General features: G+C 41.2%; 1 protein-coding gene across 7 annotated transcripts in view; it reads left to right on the top strand.

Moving 5' to 3' along the window:
- Positions 1–19797, top strand: part of SHQ1 (SHQ1, H/ACA ribonucleoprotein assembly factor) — an 82755-nt gene that overhangs the window by 44928 nt on the left and 18030 nt on the right. For all 7 annotated transcript variants that reach the window (XM_014605227.2, XM_014605239.3, XM_059716093.1 and 4 more), the window contains exon 11: positions 2122–2242. In XM_014605227.2, coding sequence (XP_014460713.1) covers positions 2122–2242 — 121 coding nt within the window. The remainder of the gene's footprint in view (positions 1–2121; positions 2243–19797) is intronic.

Raw genomic sequence — 19797 nt, 5'->3', positions numbered from 1 at the left:
CTGAATCAGCCAGGCCCGTCCCCCCCCCCAGCCCAGCAGTGACTGCCCTGCCTGCCCCAGCTCCCAGCACTCAGAGGGAAAAAAAACCCTGACTCAGCAGGTGCTGCCAGGTGGCAGGGTGATCCCTGCTGCCCCCCATGCTGCATGGGGGTCTCTGCCATGAGCCCCCTGACCCCCATCCGAAACCACCACCCCCACCCCATGGCTGCCCCACCCGCCGCGGCTCCATCCCTTTAAGAAAAAACCCCACAAAAAACTAGAAAACCCCTGGACTCGGCACTTTTGCCGGTGGAGGGGTGATTCCTGCTGCCCCATGCCACGTGGGGGGCTCTGCCTGAGCCCCCTGAAGCCCCGATGCTGCTGTAGGAGCGGTGAGTCCTGGGGCTTGTCTCCATTTTTTTTCTTAAAAAGCCAGAACTGGCCTGGGTGGGGCACCTGTGGGGGGAAGTTGGGGGGCTTGTGCAGAGCCCCCCCCAAGCAATGTGGGGCAGTGGGGGGCAGGAAGGAATGCAGCACCAGTGAGCACCGGGGCTTTTTTTAAAACGTCGGGAGCTGGGGCGGGTGGGGCTGGCATTGCAGGACTGGGGGAGCAGGGGGGGAGTCGAGGGGGAGCTGGGAGAGCAGGCAGGGGATGGGGGCTGACAGGAGTTCCCCCATGGTCCCTCCCCTGTCCCTAGTACTTATCAGCTCTGAGTTCTGCTGCACCTCCCTGCTGTAGCCACTGGGGACTGCCCAAATCATCAAAGCTCTTCGAATCTTTTCCAAAGATTCGGAGAGCTTTGAATTGATTTGGACCTTTTAATTGGTCCCCTGATTCGATTTGGAGATTCAGCCACCGAATCGGGCCGAATCTCCTCCAAATCGAATCACCACCCAAGCTTCGCACAGCCCTAATATTTATCTAGATTCTTTCTTGCCTGATTTATTTGACCAATTCTCCTCTGGTGCAGTACCCTTATTCTACCTGCGCCAACACCTCTTCCTGTCTCTATGCTTCTCTGCTCAATTTACATGGTGTCATCTGGTGGTCTCGTGTGCTGAAGTACATAAGTGATTGTGTGCTTGGACAGCAGGGGGAGTTTTGAGTTGATCCCCAGATGGTCGTAATTTATTTGTACAGTGTAACCTTACCCAAATTCAAACGAAATAATCTAGAAGCGAAGGCCAATAGACTTCTGCATGCCTTTTACTTATTTCCATGTTTATTTTCAGGGTTTAATTGCAATACATTTAACAGGTGTTCTCAGTAACAGACAAACAATTAGTTGCCATGAGACGTGAATGCCCAGACTGGTGGCCAATGAAAGGAAAATGAAGGACAACATGCAGAGAGGTTTCTCTTGGTTGTAGAATAAGAAAATGTGTTTATGCTGCCAAGCTGTCACATTTAAGAGGTTTATCAAATGTATTTAAAAATAGAACTTTTTTTAGTTAGGAGAAACATACAGATCTGTTCAGGTACTTTGAGCTTCAACCAACCAGTCAGTTACAGCAGCAAGTGATTTTAATTAATGTGAAGGCTCTGATCTTGCAGGGAGGTTTGTATTGGCAGACTCTACTTAATTTCACAGAAGCTCTCATGTATTTAGGGGAATCCAATGGAATAGAACGCGTTGTGCAATTGGGACCTAAATCCTTAGTTTATTTTGTTTTTAAAGGAGGGAGAAGGGAGAAATTCCAGCAGACATGAGTACCTAAATCGGTGATTCTCAACCACTAGTAGCCCTTGAGGTACCCTGAGTTCCTTTTAAGGGTGCTTCACAGTGTTAACACTGTTAAGTGAGCAGACATGATTCACAAGATAAGCCCAGCATTTTCAAATAGGAATCCATAGTGTTAAAAACATTCTGATTTGTTGTGGTCTTTTTAAGTTATTTGTAAGAGAATAATTACTCTATTTTTCTGCACTCTAGGAATGAGTGAAGGCAAAAACTTGGCATTTCCTGAGGGGTGCCTTGATTTTAAAAGGGTCGAAAACCACTGCCCTAAATCAACTTTAAAAAGTGATAGGATCATTCTGATACTGTTGTAGCTAAAAGGTGTATAGCAATAAAATGATTACTGCGCTCTCAGGATACTGAGTCATGAATCTGTTTATTAAAAATCGTAAATATTTTCTAGGTAAAAGTGCTGTTTTGAAGTGTCTGCTGGATATTCACAAGATTTTTCGAGAAAATGACCCTGCCTACATCCTTAATGATCTCTACATATCAGACTATTGTATTTGGATTCAAAAAACCAAGTAAGTTGTAAGCAGTTTTTTTGGTTCTTACCTCATTTTTACCAGCGTTGATAATTTTAAATTTAAAATGTTGATGATGAAAAGAATCCTTAAAATTCCCTGATTGAATTTACTTACCTTGCTTTTCATAACAGGCCAAAGAAAGCTGCTTTATTTTTATTGGTAATAGCAGCAGCAGTGAAAGATTTGCTTTTAGATAAAAATAATATTTGAAAAATCTGTGGTCTCCAAATATGAGAGAGGGATTTTTCTAGGAGTATTGTAAAGCTGCCCAGAAATCAGTAAGCTTTTTTTCAAATGGAATTAAAATGATTAAATAACATTCATGTAACATTTAGAAAAAGTTTGTGGCAACTCCTCATACAGAATTTTAATGTGTTTTTAATGTACTGTTAATATGAACAAGCTATTTGCACATACTCAAAACAGTTGACCTGTGTATTTTACAGGAGGTGGTGGTGGTACTGGTTGCTTACAACTTCCAGAGTAAGGTTGGAAACAGACATTGTATCACCATAAAACTTTTTATGGCAGCCCAAAGGCCAAAAAGACAGATATCCATACCCCTTGTTTTGTCACAAATACCCAAAATTTGTTAGTGCAACATAGGTGTGCCACTTTTTTGCAGCAAATGTGTTCCTGCATTTGTAGAGAAAAGGAAATCCCTTGCTAGGGGATTCCTGGAGCACGTGTCTGTCAGTAGGTAACCTGGGGTTCCCCTGTTCACAGTTATCCCACAGGATTGGGCCCCTGAATCATTGGGAACAGCACGGTCCTGACCCTGCAGGACAACAGTCAACATCTGTATAGCCCAGTGAAGCAGATAAGCTGTGTTGGGACACATCCCAGCACAGCTGCTCCACTTTACTTGGCGACCTCTGTTTATAGCATAAGTCACAAATCATAGGCTTAATAGTGCCGTGTACTGGTTAGCAGTCAAGAAAATAGCATTCTCTTGGGCTAGGGACAGAAATGGCTCACAAATCTGTGTAAGTGATCGGAAACCAGTTCCGATCTGTAACGCAACAGAAGTTCAGTGCACATAAACCACTTTCAAAATGGCTGAAGCTGGTTTAAGATAAACCTGGATAGATATAGTGTCAGACTTAAATGATTTAGGTTAAGCAGTTTATTGAACTTCTGTCCCAGATCCCTTCCAGATTCAAGTTAACTCACAGTCCCCCAGCATCCCAGAATGCTTTGCACCTCCTATGCAAATCCCCCCTCCCGCCCTCTGCCCCTCTCATGTTGGGTGGGCTAGCCTTGTCCCAAGCTGCCTGCTCCAGCCAAGCAGCGAGGCAGGCTCTAGCATCCTCCTTCTTGTGGCCTGGGCTGCCGCAGGCATGTGGCTGCATTTCCAGAATCAAAAGTAAATGACTGTTCACTTGCTTATCGGTTCAATCTACTCAGCTTAGACTAACCTGTGAAGACTGAATCGATTCAGGCTCGGGCTTTGTGACTCTCTGTACTTAGCTTTGGTGTGTGTGTCAAACTCACCTCTAGCTATTGCCACTGCACATTCAGCTCTCATTCGTCTTACCTTTCTCTCTAGACAGGGCTCTCTAATGGTTTAGTGTCCATTTAGTCCTAGGCTTCAGCTTGGGAAAAGTGAGTCTCTTAGCCTGGCTGGAGCCAGGCAGGTGGCCATTTTCCAATTAATAGCTTCCCTGCTTTTCTGCTGAGGATCCTTGGTATTTTGTCTGGAGATATTTCACCTCTGCTGCTGTCCCATTTTCTAGTTTTGTTCCTCCAACAACCATTTGTAACTCCATGCAGCCAGACAGAATAATATCAAGTAGTTAGACTGAGCTGCACGTCATACTCATAGAAATAATACAGTGATCTCCCACGTTCTTCACAGAGGGTTTTAACACAGGCACTGTTGAAGAGCAGCCTATGCAGGTTGATTGATTCACCTGGTCCTCTGCCTGCGTCTCACTACACAAAAGGCCCTGCAGGGCGCTGTTGCGCAAGTGCCTCAGTTGCTCCATGTGTTTTGGAACAATAGTGGTTGTAAGATGTACAATGCATGGCTTTTTCATGAGGGAAGCCTTATTACCATCAGTACAGTAAAATGATATTGCAGTACAAGATAGTACTGTATTATTATGACTTGATAGTCTAAAATCAATGTCTACATTTTAGCTTTTAATTTGACATCGATTCACAATACATTTTATTCTCTGAATCCATACCAATCACAACAAGCAGAGAAGGGGTTAAGGCAGAGAGAAGTGGACAAGGAGCAGCCACAGAAATCTCAAAGAGAGTTTTTATTTTATATACAATGTGAGGCCAGCTTTAATGGGCTGCTGATGATACGTAAAGGTCCACCTCTACAAAATATGAGCTCGTGATTTGACATCACCAGAATTTCTTAATGAATTATAGACTGCTAGTTCAATGCTGCTTGTGACTAATTCTGTGCATTACTTGATTGCTTATTCATTTGTTCTTTTGTGTACTTTTAAAATGATTGATTATACTCCCACAGTTAACAGTGCTAAAAATGTCCTGATTTTGGTGTAAAAGACCTGGTACATTGAAATAAGTCTAGTTCGGTCCAATTATTCACTTTTTCCATGGGCTAATATAGGCCAATACTCTAGGATAGTCATTGGAAAATTCATCAGCAGATTGAAGGTTTAGAAGAAAGTATAGTAAATGAAGATAGAGAAAGCTATTTTGTGTCTCTTTCTTGAAGAAATGAGTCATATGAGAGCTATATTGTTCCTGTCCATGTCAGAGAATATAACATTTAGCAAGCAAGTCATCAGAACCTAGATCGTCTTTGGCTACAGCGAAGAAATTGTAGGGTAGATATAAGTGACTGATAGATTAGCGCATTTACTGCAAGATACATACATTAGGTACCAGTTAAGCAGAACTGACATTCTCTGGAAAGCAGGCAATTAAGCTGTCTTACTATCATAATGACATGGCACAGTAGTTACCTGACATTAGATGAGCAAGAGGAAGAGGAGCTGCAGAATTCCTGTCCTATTTTTAGGCTTTAAATCAAGAAAACATTTAACCACATGCTTATGTCCTTCCCTATTCAGGATGACATGGAGCTATGTGCTTGAATTTAAGCATTAGCTGAAGTACTACTCTGAAAAGAGATCCTTTTTGTAGATCAGGGCATAAATGTTTTTTGACTCACTGCGGAGAATTGAAGTCCACCCCTAATTATGGAAAATATACTGAGGAATCAGAAATGGGCATTGGCCCATGAGCAGGCGTTCTCACACTTTTTCACTTTGTGGGCACCACTTCTTATTAGAATGAGGATATGGGCCCCATCCCTCCCATAAACGATCATAGGGCGTCCTTTTGGTAGCTCCAGCAGATGCTTAACACTGAGAAGGGTTCTGAGGGGGAAGCAGCTACAATAGTTTTAGCAGTCTATAATATATTAAATGTTTTGTCTCTTGAAATGCGCCAATAGTTCCATCTACTTTTGCTCTTCATTTTATTGTTTCTTCTACTGGTTAGAGGAAGGTTAGAGTCTAACCTGTTCTTTGCTTTTTGGGAAATACCGTTAAGCTGCAGTATTCCCTCCTTCTCTTGGGTGCTTCTCTCTTCTTGCAGCTGGTAGTGTCAGTCCCGCAGGTGGTTCTGAGTCTGTGATGGCGGCTTTGTTGCCTTTCATTTTCTGATGTGCCAGCAATTCCAAGTAAAGGCTGAGTCCTCTTTCTTTCCATCAGCCTTTTTGGGTTTGCAGGCTCCTAGGTACAGCTAAGAACCTGGACACACAAACACAGCTCTGTTTAGCTTCCTACACTAGAGGCAACAGTTTGGGAGTTGCAGGTTAAGAACAAACTTTTATTTGATGGCACTAGACACGATGTTCTGGAGTTGAGCTTATGGAAAATTTCAAGTTTAGGGCCCTATCCACAATATAAGGACACTGCATGTATGTACCAGTCTCATGTGATCTGGTTACGTCAGAATTAGAATTGTGCTCACAGTGCAGCTTTTCTGATCTTGAGGTAGGGATAAATATGCTCGCATGTCTCTGCCGACCATGCAATGTGATTTTGTTTGTACTGTGTTTTCTGAGTGGAAATATGTGCCCAACAGCCACCAAGAGCACATGAGATTCTGTACTTTGGTGTGTCCTACTGTGCAGGGCTGGGAAGGTGGATTAGCTCAGCTGGATGCAGAAATCCTGTTAGGTAAAAGATTCCTGCAGCACTTGCAGTGGTGACGGTGAGGAAAGCGTGTGTTGTTAAAAAAAATAAAAAAAAAAAATTATATGCCAAACTAGGCCACTCAGATGAGCCTAATTCACCCAGCACTGACTCTGGAGAGGGGTTCATGAAGGATGCTTGATTTTGAACATAGCAAATGTCATGTTTGAAAATAAGCCGTTGAATGGCAGTGTGGAAAGTGCATGGTTAATGGTCAGTTGGGTTTGACAAAGACTATTTAGCTGTTTTTCCTTAGATTAGCAATTTCCAGGCATTCTGATAACATATGGATGTTACATGTGTTACTTTTCTGTCATTTGAATGTCTCAGCCGGTGAAAGACATCGTCAGATGCAGCCTAAATTCCGTCCTGCTCAGTACTTTTTTAACGAATGCCACCAAGTTGCTTGTTGATTTAATGTAGTAATTGCACTGAATATTATAGACGCTGACATAAATAAGTTTTGGTTTTTAATTTTCCCATTTGGTTGTGGGGGAGGCAGCATATTGCTCAACTAAGCTAAACAAAAAGGAAGGAGAAACAAATATGTTGACCTAAACGACAGAAACTACATGAAGAACAGTGAAGGCAGCTGAGAGTGAAGCTCGGCAGGTGGTGTCAACATTTATGTTGAAAAGCCAGATGCAGCCAGATGGAAAATTGCATCTTTAACCCCTGAGGTCATAATGGCATGTCATCACTTCATTTGATCCCTCTGCTAAGTGAGCTTATCATCCACCCTGCTGTCATTCCTGTTATTACTTTCATTTCCATAATAAAATTAAATTTAATTTGTCTGGTTTCCTCGCTGTTTTTTTAGGTCAGAGATTTTACAAACTGCTATGATGCAGATAGCGGTGTCTTCAAACTTAATATTTCCACTCAGTTTCCACTAGAAGCCTAGTTTTCTTCCCTACTTCCCCATGCCAAAATAAAAGCACTGAGTCTCTGATGCAGAGGAGGGGAAGAACAAGCGTCTTCCTGAGGATTGTGGGTGGGCTGCCAAGAACAAAGGAGTCACTTTGTGTGAGAAGTGAAGGCAGGTGTGAGAAGTGAAGGCAAAGGGAATAGGAGTCACTACTGCCAGAAGAGCATCTTATGCTGCTGGGAGCCACAGGAGTTGTGGAAGCTGGGGTGTACTCCCACCATTCCTAAAGTACTCTCCTTTCTCCCTTTTTCTTCCTCCAGCTCCTGTGTCCTTCTTGAAAAAACTCACTCTGTCTCCACAATGCCTCCCAATACCTGCTCTTGCATAGAGTTGCCCCCTCCATGGCAAGAGCTTGGTCAGGTGGGACTTGGCCAAGTTCATCAGGGGTTGGATGCATTTTATACTGTTCAGTTTTCTCTGAATGTGTTTAATTTCTCTCCTACCTGTTTGTTCACCATGTAGTTGGAAGTTCTTAGAGGGCCTCAAAAGGTAGGAGGCCTGTTGGGTTAGACACTATGCAAATACAATAATGTAAAATGAATTGAACTTTTTCCTTCTGTTGTTGATACTGGATTTCAAAAAGTAAAATCTCATCTTCACCCATTCCATGTTTCTTTTCTGTTGACTAATTTTATAGAGATTTATTGAATCCACATTAATATGACAGTTTTTATGCACTAAGGGAGCTATGAATTTCATTTGCAATACAGAAGAAAAATCCATTTGTATGGTCAAATACTTGCACTAGGGTAGAGTGCAAATGGAAACAGAGTAGGAAATATTTCTTTTGCTTTTATGTGTAAGTTTTCTTTCTTATAAAGAATATTATTAGAGCCAGAGCAAGTAATACTACTTATTAGTTAAGTTTACCCAATACGTCTTGTTATAATATCCATATTCCATTGTTTATCATTTTGAAAAATATTAACCATTGAAGCTGAAATTTTCTATACACTTAGTGTCTGCCTCAGATTCAAGTTTTGAGGAAAGTTTCAGTTAAAATGATTCAATCATTTTAACGAGTGAGACCAGAGCATAACCTATTGTTTTGACATTATTTTTTGTTTGCGTTTATTAAAAAAAAAAAATTCTGGCATCATCTTCCATAAGAAAATCTAACATCCCTATGCTTTAGGGCAGGGATTTGATGTTTGACAGGGGATATGGGCATTGTCACAAGTGTGCCTGTGAAAATTCACCCAAATTTGACCGTGCTGCAATTCTTTGAGCAGTCACAGTTCACACATTTACTGCAGTCTTTTTTAGAGTGTAATAGCTGATCTGGAAGGATCCCATCCCCAGTGATCAGACTTCATCCTCTCGTAGGTCCTTGCATTGGCTAGACAGTGCTTGCTCCATCTTCTCACAGCTTGCACATGTGACTGGGCTGAGCAGACTTCAGAGAATGATTGAGCTTGCTTGTGGGGGGCAGTTTGTGATGTTCTGTCCACACAATCACCCTGACAATGTGAAGGAGAAAACTGCCCAGTCCCAGTACAAAAGCCCTAAGAGTTAGACGAGACAAAAGAATAGATTAGCATAAGTTGCTTCATGAGAAAGAGTCCAAAGAAAGAAAAGAACTGGAGCTGGGAGCTTGGGAGGAAAATGGGAGAGAAGACTGAGGAATTGGTTTGGAGTGATGAGAGGAACAGAAAGGAGGAGCAGACTGGAACTAGGAACTACTAGATCTGACAAGGAATTGGGAAAGCTGAGGTTGCAGATGAGCCAGAGCAGTGGTGGGGGAGACTGTAATGGGGTAGGGAGACTAGGAAAGGCAGCTTTATCCAGAGGGCAGTTCAGAGGGATTTTTTCATTGTGCTTTCTAAAAAGCTGCACACACAGTAGCATGTGATCACGTCATTAAAAACTGTCTGACAGTGCATCTGTGAAAGAGCCCAAACTAACATTACAGGGGCAACCTTAATTCTGGGATTGACTAATTTCTGGATGCGTCTACACATGCGCATTTACTGCACAGTAAGCAAAATTACTGCTCAGTATGGGCACACATCTACACGTGCATGCCCGTACTGTGCAGTAAATTTGACAATTTATGCCAAGTTGAGCGTAAATTTGCTACCTGCGTCATGTGGGTATCAAATTTACACCTTATTAGTTACTGTGCAGTAATGCATGTGTAGATGCCTTACTGTGAAGTAACACTGTGTGTGTGGACTGACTTGGGACTAACTTTAGTCTCAAGTCAACTTGCACACAGCATTAATGCACTTTAATGCTTGTGCATATAGATGCCGGCCTATTCCCTCTTACTGAGCAGTAATTTACTGTGCAGTAAATTTAAGCCAGCATAAATGCACATGTAGACACGCCCTCTGCGTGCAAGGCTTTGCAACCCAGGTGTTCTATTACTGCTGTATTTCTGTGTGTGATAAAAGAGCATAGTGAGTGGGGATGAGCATAGTGAGGGGGGGTCACAGCCAAACGCTGAGGAGTGGGTGGGGAGGGAAGGGGGGAAATTGGGTGGTGAGCAGCTGAACACCGCAGAGGGGGAAGTGAGCAGCAGGAAGTGGGTGGCACAGCATTTGAATCACTGGCTGGAGCCATGCCCCCCCCATCTGTCTGGCTGCCCGCAGCCATGGCACACCGGTTGGGAAACGCTGTTCTACTTTATGGCTGTCTCACTGAGCTTCACTCTGTTCCAACCTATAATATACCTCGCACACCTACTAAATTTTATACTAGGTACTGTAATATGAGCATTAAGGAAGCAGGCTGAGGCCAGCAAATTTATTTTTGGTTTGTTATCAAGATCTGTTAAAACTGTCATGTTTGCATGTTGTCATTGTGTGGATTCATAATAACCCTGCATCCCATTTGATTTGATATAATTATCAGGAAATTATTGAAATAATTTCAGGACTCAAGTGATGGCCTTTAATTATTATATTTTTTAATTAAATCTCTCAAGCGTGTGCTAGTATGAGCACTCGTTTATCTTTTGCACCAAGACTTGTACTTGTCAATATCTGCTTAGCATTTCAGTAAGGAGAGACATAGACACATTTATTTAGGGGCCTTCTATGTTATCACATAACTTAGCAGTACCCAGAAGCCATTCTTTTTTTTTTTTTCATTGCACTTGTTTTGTGAGCCGTTTGTCAATAATTTATGGCATAATAAATATGTCTGAAAAGTTTTAAAGCTAAAATAAGCTTTTATAAGGAATCTGAGGGCTGTATAAACCCTAAAGGTAAAACTTGGCTGACAAATAGTTTTCTTATTCCTTTCCTCTTCTAAGGTTTTTTGTGGTAATACTGTGTAAATGCAAAACTAATTGGTGGAATATTTTTCCTTCACAATTTGTGTGGAGCTGCTTAGTAATAAATTGAAACTTCCTGTGCAGAATACTCTGTAGTATTTACATGTGCTGATATAAAGAAGTCCAACAGTGAAAATGAGTCAATTCAGTAGAATAGTACCATGTTCAGTCTGCTTGGTTCTGAGAATACCTACATGGCTCCCTGGAGATGCAGTACCCAGGATGCTGCACAGCAGTTTTAAGAGTACATGCTTTAGAAATGTTCAATGTTAGACATTGCTCAGGAACATACAAATTGCCAGATTAATATAGACCAGAGGTCCATCTATTGCAGTAAATTCTTTCTAAAAAGCATCAGTCAGACGGCTGTGTTAGAATGCCCTGGGAATAAGTAGAATAATCTGCCCTATAAACCTTGCCCTGGTCTCTAATAGTTAGAGGGTGGTTTAAGCCCCAAAACACAAAGTTTCTTATCTATTCCAGGATTTTATTTTTGTTCTGAGAATTCTGGATGTTCATGGCATCTGTACAGATATGCAATCCCTTTCTGAATCTCATTAAATTCTAGCTCCTGGGGACTTCCTGTGGCAGTGAGTTCCACCATTTCATTTTATGTTTTGTGAATATGTTTCCCTGCTTTTGGATTTCTCACCTTTTAATGTGCCTTACTTTCTTTTACTCTTTATGTATTTTATCCTATTCCCTCAAATGTATCTCCTTTCTGAGGTCAGCAGTTCCCAGTTTATCAGTCTTTCCTCCTATGCAAGTTTTGTCATGCATGTAATAATAGTTTTTCCCCACTCTTAAAGAGTTTCATTCAGGTCTCCAGTAAACTTCTGGAGATGGGGTGACCAGTTTTATACAGGTGTGGTCACACTCTGTATTAGTATAAAGGCATAATTACATTTTCATTTTATCTATCGTTCCATTCTATACATCTTCTAACGTACAGTTTGCCTTGACTGCAGCTTGAGTTGAACAGAGGTTTTTTATTGAGTTGCCTGCAGTGACTCCCTGTTCCTTTTCCTAGGTAATTAAGAACAGTGTAGGGTGCTGGAACACTTATTTTGGCACTCCAGAATGATTTATTAGCATTGTTTCACATGCCATTATTATCTATTCACCTACTTTGGGAGGCCTCTCTGAAGTGCCTTACAGCCTTTGGTCCTGACGCAGTGTTTTTATGTGTATAAGAGAAAAAATGAGGAGTTAAGAGCTGTATGGATCTGAGACTTGTGTTTTTTCCTGTAGACTTGCTACTAAATCTCTGTCAGTATATTCCCTATGTAGTAAGACACTAGGAAGAATACAGTGGGATGCAGATAGGGTGACCTCACGTCCTGGTTTGGCCAGGACAATCCCAGATTTCGTAGGCTGTCCTGGCATCCTAGCCATTTTGGTGAAAATTGAAGCAAAAGTCCCGGATTGGTGGGGATCAGTCACAGCGGGAGGAGAGCGCTGCTATATGTGTGTGTGTGTGTGTGTGTGTGACAGTGGGAGGAGAGCACTGCTATGAGTGTGGGCTGCGCGCGCGCGTGTGTGTGTGTGTATGTGTGTGTTGTCTGGGGGGGGCTCCCTTCAGGAGATACTGGAAGCTCAGGGAGCGGAGGTGAGGTACAGTGCTGCCAGCTGGATTGTCTCCATCTGTCCTCTGAAAGAATTTCCTTATCTTTTATAATATAATAGTTGGTCTTGTTATTTTTTGTAACAATTCTAAAGTTTAATTATTTTTATAAAATTTTAAATAATGCAGAATATTAAACTTTTTACTTTGTATTCAGAAGCCTAAAATTACTAAATACACATGTTTTCCTTTTAAATATTGGATATGCCAAAGCATAGAACTATAGTGCTTTTCTATGCTGTTCTCATGTCATTTCTGATTTTAATGTTGGCCCACTTGTTTAAAAAAAAAATTGAGCACCACTGTCTCACATGATCTTTTTGGTGCCACAAGGAGAATGCTCATCCTAGCTGGCCAGCAGCATGTGCTTTTTGGAGTTAAATCTTAGTACATTTTTCAAGAGGGCCTCCATTAGCTAAAGCAGCCACGTTGTGCTGTGTCAAGTTAGGTTCTTAACCTTGAAAGAAAAAAAGTGTGTTTGGGCAGGGGGGAGAGAGACAGCTTTTAAAATATAATAAAAGACCAATTTTTTTACTCTTTTGCTTGAAAGGAAAGCCTATGTAATACATTTAAGACACATAAAAGGCCTTTTCCTTGATGCAGCCTCCTGAAATTTATCTCTGTCTGGATAGGACCTGGCTGTTGTAGCAAGCGTTAATTATAAGAGAGAGAGAGGGTGATGACTAAGAGCCTGTGTATTTTAGGTATCTTGTGTCTTGCAAGATTTTGGTTTACTAGAATTTGGATGCATTCTAATTCAGGTTATTGAAACACCTTTCTGGGAAGTGTCGTGCACTACCATGGGTGTGCTGCTACCAAGTTTTACATGGTGCGGGCTTTCTTAGTATACACCCAAAGGTATTCTTTTAGGAACACTGATTTGAATCAAGTCCAAAGTAGGCTTTTTCTGTTTGTACTGGAGTCAGGTGGTATGATTGCATATGGGTGGGCATACCTGAGTTAATCTGGTTAGCTCTGGCAACAGTAACAGGAAAGATGGAGCAAAAAGATGTGTCATGGACTGGCTGCTGGAGTGGGGGACCTAAGGTCCCTGTTAAGATGTTTGCAGCTGTACTGCATCTTCACTGCTGTTGTTACCCAAGCAAACTAGAATTAAGTTATCCCAGGTGTTTCTACCCACGTTTAATTTGTACATCTTGATTGCAGTGTAGCTGTGATCTAAAATATACACTCCTTAGCAGTATTTTCCTTTTCATCTGCTCATTATGATCAAACCCCAGTCCTTGTTGTAACATAATTACCTAGTCTGAAACCAGCAGGGAGTTGCTGCTTTATGTGTAGGGTATGAAGTTCTCTAAATAAACATAGGATTAATTACATTCACAGCAGGTTGTTGAGGTGATGAGATTGATTGCGATTGTTCTGCTCTTCTTTCCTTTCCACATGCTTTGTGAATTACTGTTTTCATCAGTAGAGAGTAGTGTTGGCCAAAAACTAAGGACATGTGGGTAAGTAGAGAGCTAAGTAGAGTTAGTAGAGGGAAGTTTTTGATTTTCACATTGACCCATGTGTTGGTTTTAGCTGACATCAAATATTTGTCTTACTTCCACTGATTTCAGCAGTTGGCTCCATTAGGCATTGATCAGCATGTTAAACCTGTGTGCTAACAATTTGCTTCCTGAAATATATGTTTGAAAATCAGAGCACTATTGGTAGTTTGGCCAGATAAGTCGATTCTTGGTAAGTAAGTGGAAAGTAGCATTAGGATTAATAAAGCAGGTGAGGAAATTAATGATAAACCACGTATAATAATTTTCTGATTGCTAAATGAATTTATCCAGCACATGGGGGTGGTTTACTAGTCTGGCCCATCTCAACTGCTGTCATTAACAGCCCCAAAGCCAAGCCTTACTAATTTCCAGGCCATTATTCATGCAAGGTGGTCTGAGTAACAATGGAAAGAGCCTTAATAAGGTGTGAACAGCTGAGCAGAAGTTGTGCATAAGCTCTGAATAATAATGTAACAAGAGCTTATGAGCTGTGAAAAGTGGAGAATAGGCTTGTTTCCTCATGAAATCTTAGGCATGCTGAAATCTGTTTGAGCCCTTTAATATTGAAATGAATAGGATTTGGCAAGTGGCTAGTATTGTTTGCAGGCAAGGTTCTTTGAGTAGGTGTGATATATTTTGTTAGACCAACTGAGTAGTTAGCAAAAAGTTCTTAGCAACCTTTTGGGCGCAGTCACCCTTCTTCAGACATGGGGAGAGACCAGCAGAGACTTCTGCCTGAAGAAGGGTGACTGTGCCCAAAAACTTGCTAAGAACGTTTTCCCATCTACTCAGTTGGTCTAATACAAGATATCACATCTACTCAAAGAACCTTGCTTGCCTATGTCTTTAGACCAACACAGCTATAACCAAAAACCCAGCTAGTATTGTTTGTGTGATTTAAATGGATGCTTTGCCTTACTGGCAAAATACTTTGACTTTTTTCCATTTTTTTTCTGTCGATCAGTTGATTCCTAAATTTCTGTTGACATCATGTCAGAATCCTCAGGGTGGTTACAAGAATTTAGCTTTGCATCAAGGATGAAAGAGCAAGTCCTGTTTGCCATCATTTTTTGGTAGCACTGTAAAAAAGAAATGTAAAGAGCAACATTGCCAGGCAGAATTGCTTCCGAACAGGTTTTTTTTTAAAGTTTTGTTTGTTGTTAGCCTATTAGGTAACCAGTGGGTTTGTATCTATACATGTGAGAAAGTATTTATTAGTGTCCCATAAAATAACCAATACTTTAAAGCATGCTCTAATGATTTGTGAATGTGCATTTTTCACAGCTATTACACCCTTGGGTTCAGCAGTCATTTCTAAATCCATCAGCACCTTCTGTTGTAAAATCCTCCTTCTGAGTCCATGGGGTTAAACTGGCTTCTAGTTGTATGCAGGTGTGCATAAAGTTTTACTGTTGAGACTTGAGGAAAAATGCACATCAATGTTCAGTGTTTTGTGTGAATTACACTTTTGTGTTCAACTGTGTTATGGCTGAGGTCTTTATTTTGTTTTCATTGCTGCCTATTTAACTTCAACTATGTGAAGGATTTGATGGTTTCACATTGGATACAAACCCAGTATTTAGTTTGGAAGTTGTAAAATGAATAAGACTTGATCTTTTTCTTCAGCATGGCTGTTCCTAACACAGCCCTGTTCTAATTTATTTGGGAATAAGTGTATATCCTTTCTATCAGATTCACCCAAGGAACCTTGTCTGCCTATGTCCTTAGACCAACACGGCTACAGCTTACACCCCTGTATCCTTTCGATGTTGTTTATCAGTGTAACAACCCCATCTCCACCTAGCAACAAAATTCCTTATTTTTCTCGGTGCTGTAGTCAGAGGGACATATTTCACAGGATCCTTCTTGAATGGTACTGTCTTCTGGATACATTTAAACAACCTTTTGTCAAACCTAAAACACCTGAAAAATTACTAATGTTGTTAAGATTATCATTCTGAATAAACTTCTTTTCCAAGCCTTGATTATTGAAGAGACCTGTTCAGCTAGAATAAAGTGAATAATCTCCGTACCACTTGTATTCATTCCCTTTCTATGAATAGCCCCATGTGTTTTCTCTACTTGCACCCTTCTTTATCTTGTGATGACTTTGCAACAGCAGCAGCTTATGGCCACAGGGCTTGATTATTGTAATATCCATTTAGCAGGTTTTACAAGCAGGGCATCTCTTTGGCTGGCAGCTTGTTCAGAATGTGGCAGCACATCTGCTTACTGCTCTGAGTAATCATGCCAAGTTGTCCTTGCCATTCATTCATTTTGTTGGTGGCCTATAGCGGTGGATTGATTTTTTTAGAAGTCCCTGCTAGTTTTTAAACCCTTGTCTGTATAAGAGCTGGCTACTTTGAAAAGGCCTCTATGCAATTTCCTTACTCATATTAACGCTTACGTTCCATCCACCTTGTTCCTGAACAATCAGTGTTAATTTCTGGTGAATATTTCAACCCTGGAGATATTTCTGAGGCCTGGAAAAAGGCAAATGCACTAATATTTTTAAAGGTTCCATAGTAAACATAGGTCTATTAGCTTCATTTGGGTCTCAGGCACATCATGGTAAAGCTGATGTGAAGATAAAGTCAATAAAAATGGAAGCATAATTAATGCCAATCTAAATGAGTTTGTGGAGAATAGGTCTTGCTAACCACACTTGCTGTTTATTTTATTGGTTGTATAAGCCTGGTTGGTAAAGGTGACAGTGTTGACATAAGACTTCTGTAAGGTATGTGGCATGACATTCTAATTAAATATATTATATACTTTCAGTTTAGTGCATATTAAATTAATTAAAAACAGAGCAGCCATTTAAATTAATTGTAGAGAATCATCTTCCAGTGGGAGCATTTCTAGCAGCGTATTTCTGGTCCAGAGTTATTCAGTGTCTTTATCAATGGTGTGGAAGAATATATCACATGAATCATTAGTAGTAAAATTTGCAAATGACAAAACTTAGTAAATAGTAAAGTGATATGGAGAACACCATCTAATGGGGATCAGTTCTACAGACTTCCCCAGTTGAGTTTTGAACCTTGTTGGGTACAGTGGACTCATTTGAACAACATATATTTTAACGCAACCAAACACAAGTTCACACAGGCAGGATAAACTCTTAAAGGTCACATTTATATGATTGGAGACCAAATCCTGGAAGGCAGTGACTTAAAAAAGGACTTGGGGATAAGGTTGGTAACTAGTTGAATGTGAATTCCTACTGCCATTCTGTAATGAAGATATCAAACTCAGTACTTTGATGTGTGAACAAATGAAGCGGTCATTTACTCACAGGGTGGATAAAAATCAATGATTTTTTAAAACAAAAAATTGGATTTTTTAAAATTTAATTCTAATTATATTTGAGGTTTTATATTCATATAACCTTTTGAGAAAAGTTTTTATAAGTAGGTCACAACGGGCCATCTATTAGGGTCCCAATCTTATGAAGTTCCCAGAGGTTCCTCTATAGATCAGTAAAGATTAAAGAAAACCACTCTGCTCAATAGGATTCGATGCTCAGTCTAGAAGATCCCATTAAGCATCTCTGTGATGCTTAGTTTCAGTTCTCAAACAATGGATTTGTCTCCAGAGATAACATCCTTGTTAACAGTAGTATATGGAGATGAAAGATAACAGACCTGATTACCCACCCATCAGCCCTGTTGTCTCTTTGCAAGTTTGTGTACACAGAGTCAAGCCCTTACCTCTTTTCAAGAAGTTAAATGAACAGAGGATTGTTGGGGTGGAGTAGATCTGGGCAAGGAGGCAGAATCTAGAGCTAAATGCAAGGAGGGAGGGGCAGTAAAAATAGAAGAGAAACATTTTGAGCAGAATATTCCAGAAATCTTGAGGGATAAGTTTTTGAGTATAGCATTTCCATTTATTTTGGATCTAGTGAGGAAATGAATGGTATGGTAGAAGGGGAAACCTATCATGGAAGCAGGCTTGCAAGGCTGTAAGAGAGAGAAGAAATCAAAGATAAGAAGAAATCTAGAAGGAAGTGAAGAAAGCCCCAAGCTAATAACATATGGCTGCAGCGCTCATTTGATGTCCTCCTAATACAGCATGGCAAAAACATCCCCCAAATATCCATAATAAGTCTAGTGAATTGGAGATCAGTCACCTCCCAATGACTTCACAAATATCTGTTTCAGTTAGCTATGATAAATAAAATAACCAAATCATAATTCAGTTTCCTGATGATATAGCTGCAAAATTAATTTGAAAAACAATCAAAATAAATCACTGCTTTTAAAACGTATCATATGTACCTTCTAAAAATGAAACCTACGCCTATCTCTGAGTTGTGAATAATATATATTAAGGTTATATCAAACAACAAGAACGCACTTTTTGTAGAAAACAATTTTTAAATTGAAGCTTCCTGAACAGTGGTTTAAATAGTGATTTAAATCAATTTGATTTAAATCAAATCCACTCTGCTTAGTCGTGTTCTTTCAAGTATCTTAAGTGTAGCACAGGGATGTCAAAGATGCAGTCTGCAGGTCAGATCCAGCCTTTGGAGCCCTTTAATCTGGTCCCATATACTGCCCCTCGGTCTGAGCTGAGCCATATGCCACCAGACCAGCCACGGGTGCTTCCCACATTTCAGATTGGCAGGAGGGGAGTTCCCTGTGTGGTCAAGGTCCCAGACCATCTGGGACAGGTGCCATATGCAATAAGGGTCTAGGACTGGCTAGAATAGGGGTCCACGGGCCCAGTCCAGCTCACAGACCAGCCTGGCACCACTCATCCGGCCCACAGGATGAGTTTGACACTCCTGGTATAGTTAGGCTTACCATATATCCAGGTTTTCTCAGACATGTCCTCTTTTTGGGTCCTCCCACCTCCCTCTAGGTGGTTTTTTAAAATACCAGCAAATGTTCACTATTTTTCTGTGCCTCTGCTTTCCCAGCACCTCCTGGCTTGCCTCAGCAAGGAGCTACTTGGGGTTGGGGGCAATGGGGTAAGATGATTGGAGGCCACAGCATCATGTCCTCTGCACACGTGCCCCAGCAGCTGTAGGCAGGAAAGAGAGAGAGAGAGAGAGAGAGAGAGAGAGAGAGAGAGAGAGAGAGTGTGTGTGTGTGTGTGTGTGTGTGTGTGTGTGTGTGTGTGTGCGCGCGCGCGCGTGCGCCTGCTGGCACTGGGCTGCAGCAAGGTGGGAGGGGGTAGCAGGGTTCTTTGGGGGTAGCAGCGAACTGCATGGGCAGCAAGGCTGCGGAGGGTGGGGGCTGTGGGTCAGGATTGAGGGGCACTGGCAGGGCTGGTGGGGCCTGTGGCTTGGGAGTGAGGGGCAGGGCACAGGCATATCACTGCTCCCCTACAGTCATATACCACCTTTCCCCCATAAAGATCTGAAAATATTAACGCTTAATTTTGAGGGGAACAAATGAGGTACCAGGGATATTAAGCCATAAAGTCACACTGGGATTTAGCGCCTGAGTTGGGATTAAAAACTGCGTCTTTTGACTCTAGTTCCAGTCCCTAAAACCTAGATTATGGTTTCCTGGTTTAAAAATATTAGCTAACAGGTTAACACAGAATAAGCTGGTCTCCTTTTTCATTCTTATGACACTTGTCCTTTGTTACATTTCCCTTTATTTATTGTCATCTGGATCTACTGCATCTTTCAGCTTGCATCTTCTCTGAGGTCCAGGCCTGTCACTCGAGTTGTGAGTAAGGCAGTAAGTACACTTAGGATGCTTTGTAAATAATAATGCCCATGGATTATAAAGCATTGACTAGAATTGAAGCTTAAAGCAGCACCCTATTTGCCCTGCAGGCTGAAAAAGACAGGTGAATCTAATGCCAGAAACTCCCCCTTTATTTATGTTTTAGCAAACCCTGTAAAACATGAACTTTTAACAAGGGATTTAATCTTTCCTCCCAGCTGCTGGCTGCAGTTTCTTTTGATGTTTTTCTCTCTTCTCCTCTCTTGTTTTTCCCCCCCCTATTTATTCCATCATTTTTCTACAGCTCGTATTCCTCCAGGCTGTGTCTGACTGCA

The sequence above is a fragment of the Alligator mississippiensis genome, chromosome 12 (genome assembly GCF_030867095.1).
Source record: "Alligator mississippiensis isolate rAllMis1 chromosome 12, rAllMis1, whole genome shotgun sequence".
NCBI lineage: Eukaryota > Metazoa > Chordata > Crocodylia > Alligatoridae > Alligator > Alligator mississippiensis.
Note: the sequence above shows the minus strand (reverse complement) of the source record. Positions and strands in the feature narration are given on the sequence as shown.